The sequence below is a fragment of the Hylobates moloch genome, unplaced genomic scaffold (genome assembly GCF_009828535.3).
Source record: "Hylobates moloch isolate HMO894 unplaced genomic scaffold, HMol_V3 SCAFFOLD_3, whole genome shotgun sequence".
NCBI classification, from domain to species: Eukaryota; Metazoa; Chordata; class Mammalia; order Primates; family Hylobatidae; genus Hylobates; species Hylobates moloch.
In genome coordinates, this window is record NW_026652278.1 from 30,233,345 (window position 1) to 30,236,922 (window position 3,578).

Sequence of the window (3,578 nt, forward strand, 5' to 3'; positions counted from 1 at the left end):
TTTTTGTTTTTGAGATGAGCTGTCACTGTGTTGCCCAGGCTGTTCTTGAACTTCTGACTATGTGGAATTACTGTAGAGCTCCACCAACATCCACCTGAGGCACTCTTTTTCAATACTATAGTCGTTTTTATTTCCAACCCTCTGGAATCTACACCTCCTCCATGTTTTAGGAGACATTTTCTTCCGTCCCTTCCTTCTTGGGTCTTGCAGACTTCAGTATCTCAAGCTTGACCAGACGTTGGGACTGGAGAAGGAGAGGTGGGGTCTGGTCCAGAAGCAATGGGAATACTTAACTTGGTTCACTGTTCCCCAAGGAAACACCATGACTTGATTTCCTCATCAATTCCCTAGACAACACGTTCAGCATTTTCTTTTTTTGGTTGTTGTTAGACCGGGTCTTGCTCTGGCGCCCAGGCTGGCAATGAGCCACCACCCCTGGCACACATTCAGCTATTTTATTTTATTTTGTTTTAATTTTTTGAGACGGAGTCTCACTCTGTCGCCCAGGCTGGAGTGCAGTGGTGCAATCTCGGCTCACTGCAACCTTCGCCTCTCGGGTTCAAGTGATTCTCCTGCCTCAGCCTCCTGAGTAGCTGGGATTACAAGTGTGCACCACCACGCCTGGCTAATTTTCATATTTTTAGTAGAGATGGAGTTTCACCATGTTGGTCAGGCTGGTCTCAAACTCCTGACCTCGTTATCCGCCCGACTCACCCTCCCAAAGTATTGGGATTACAGGCATGAGCCACCTCGTCTGGCCATATTTTTAAAATTTATTTGTTTTTTTGAGATGGAGTCTCGCTCTTGTTGCCCAGGCTGGAGGGCAGTGGTGCGATCTCGGCTCACCGCAACCTCCACCTCCTGTGTTCAAATGATTCTCCTGCCTCAGCCTCCCGAGTAGCTGGGATTACAGGCATGCGCCACCATGCCCGGCTAATTTTGTATTTTCAGTAGAGATGGGGTTTCTCTATGTTGGTCAGGCTGGTCTCTAACTCCCGACCTCAGGTAATCCACTTGCCTCGGCCTCCCAAAGTGCTGGGATTACAGGCGGGAGCCACTGTGCCTGGTCACATTCAGCTCTTAAATGTGACTTTGCCAGGCATTATTTGATTAGGAGCATTTGACTTCCCGAATCTGGCTTGCAGGCATCGTGACATTAGCTGGCATTATCTTAGCAAGGATAATGGTTTTTTGTTTTTTTGTTTTTTTGTTTTGTTGTTTTGTTTTGTTTGAGACAGAGTCTCACTCTGTAGCCCAGGCTGGAGTGCAATGGGGTGATCTCGGCTCACTGCTACCTCCGCCTCCCGGGCTCAAGTGATTCTTCTGCCTTAGCCTCCTAAGTAGGTGGGATTACAGGCACACGCCACCATGCCCAGCTAATTTTTGTATTTTTAGTAGAGACGGGGTTTCACCATGTTGGCCACGCTGGTCTTGAACTCCTGACCTCATGATCCGCCCGCCTTGGCCTCCCAAAGTGCTGGGATTACAGGCATGAGCCACCGCGCCCGGACTAGCAAGGATAATGTTAAGCCAGCTCCAAACCTCTCTTAATAAAATTGGGCAATGGAGGGGGTGTACCTTGGTGGGTCTGAGTTTCTGCTACAATAGGCCCTCAATAAATGTTTGTTGGGCCTGGCGCCCTGGCTCAGGCCTGTAACCCCAAAACTTTGGGAGGCTGAGGCTGGTGGATCACTTGAGATCAGAAGTTTGAGACTAGCCTGGTCAACATGGTGAAACTCTGTCTCTACTAAAAATACAAAAGTTAGCTGAGCGTGGTGGCAGGCGCCAGTAGTCCCAGCTGCTTGGGAGCCTGAGGCAGGAGAATCGCTTGGACCCGGGAGGCGGAGGTTGCAGTGAGCGCCACTGCACTCCTGCCTGAGCGACAAGAGCGAAACCACGTCTCAAAAAAAAAAAAAAAGTTTTTTGAATTCAATATAATGGGCTTTATGGGATGGGGTGACATGGATGATCTTTGAGTAGTGATTAGATTTTCATCTTGTATCAATACACTATATAATTCCTTAAAATAAATAAACGTACATAGTTCAGAACAGGAACTTCATACTTCCTAAGGGAAATAATCTTGGATGGAGGTGATTTGCCACAGAAGAAATGCATAATTGGTACTCAAGTGGAAATGATTACTATTTGTAATGCAACGTCACATGCTACCTAGTTCAGTGCTCTGTGAATTAGGTGATGCAAACAGAATTTTGTTGCTTGGAATAGTAGCAATTTTGTTGTTTTTAAAAGGCGGCGAAGAGAGCGTCCCCTTCCAAGGGGAAAATTTGGTGAGATTCCTTTAAAGTGCGGCCCGCGCGCCCCGCAGCCTGCCCGGGAGCTGCGGGGTTTGCGCCCGGCGGAGGTGAGGGCCGCTAAACCACATTTCCCGGCGGGCCCGTCAGGCTGCCGCGCCTGCGCAGTGGCGGCGTCCGAGGCCGGCTGAACTCCCGCGCTCACCCGCAGCTTTGCCTCGCCTCGCCTGGTGTCTCTCCCGACCATGGAGGGGGTCGCGGCGGTGACGGCGGGCAGCGTAGGCGCTGCCAAAGCCGAGGGAGCTGCAGCCTTGCCGCCTCCGCCTCCTGTGTCCCCGCCCGCCCTCACCCCCGCACCCGCAGCGGGTGAGGAGGGACCGGCGCCTCTGTCTGAGACTGGGGCTCCCGGCTGCTCCGGCTCCCGGCCCCCTGAGCTGGAGCCGGAGCGCAGCCTGGGCCGCTTCAGAGGCCGCTTCGAGGACGAGGACGAGGAGTTGGAAGAAGAAGAGGAGCTGGAGGAGGAAGAAGAGGAGGAAGAGGAGGACATGAGTCACTTCTCGTTGAGGCTGGACGGAGGCCGGCAGGACTCGGAGGACGAGGAGGAGGTATTTAGAGCCCCCGCGCGACCCCGCTGGGCCCAAGCGTGTCAGGGATGTAGCTGCCCTCGTCGGCCGGGCGCGGGCCGGATCTTAGTGCGCCGCCGCCGCGCGGAGCACTGGAGCCCACCTCCCCCGACCTCTGCCCCGGTTGTCTAGGCATGTGGCGCCGACAGGCCTCCGGCCCGGCCCGGGTCTTTACCCGCTTATTTTGTGAAGTTCCTGCAGGTCACTTAGGCTCTGCGAGTCCGACTCATTCGTTCTGTTAATAATTATAATTATTTTAAGACAGGGTCGCCCAGGCTGGAGTGCAGTGGCGCGACCATGGCTTACTGCAGCCTCCAACTCCTGGTCTCAGGCGATCCTCCCGCCTCAGCCTCCGGAGTAGCTGGGACTACAGGCACGCGCCACCACGCCGGGCTAATTAAACTTTTTTTTTTTTTTTTTGTAGCGAGGAGGGCTCCCTATGTTCCCAGGCTGTTCTCGAACTCCTGGGTTCAAGCGATTCTCCCTCTCTGGCCTTCCAAAGGATTACAGGCGTGAGCCACGTAGCCTGTCCTGTATAATTATTGAAGCTACTGCTTACTAGGCAGTAAAGATCCTTTTTTCGTTTTGTTTTGTTTTGTTTTTGAGACAGAGTCTTGCTCTGTCGCCCAGGCTGGAGTGCAGTGGCGCGATCTCAGCTCACTGCAACCTCCGCCTCCCAGGTTCAAGCGATTCTCCTGGC

The 3,578-nt window shown here is 53.0% G+C and overlaps 1 protein-coding gene across 1 annotated transcript in view; it reads left to right on the forward strand.

The window, feature by feature from the left end:
• The first annotated feature begins 2,438 nt into the window (after positions 1–2,438).
• PCGF6 (polycomb group ring finger 6) overlaps positions 2,439–3,578 on the forward strand; it is a 48,082-nt gene continuing 46,942 nt past the window's right edge. The window contains exon 1 of the mRNA XM_032172697.2: positions 2,439–3,001. Within this exon, the coding sequence (XP_032028588.1) occupies positions 2,501–3,001 (501 nt within the window). The 5' untranslated portion in view covers positions 2,439–2,500. The remainder of the gene's footprint in view (positions 3,002–3,578) is intronic.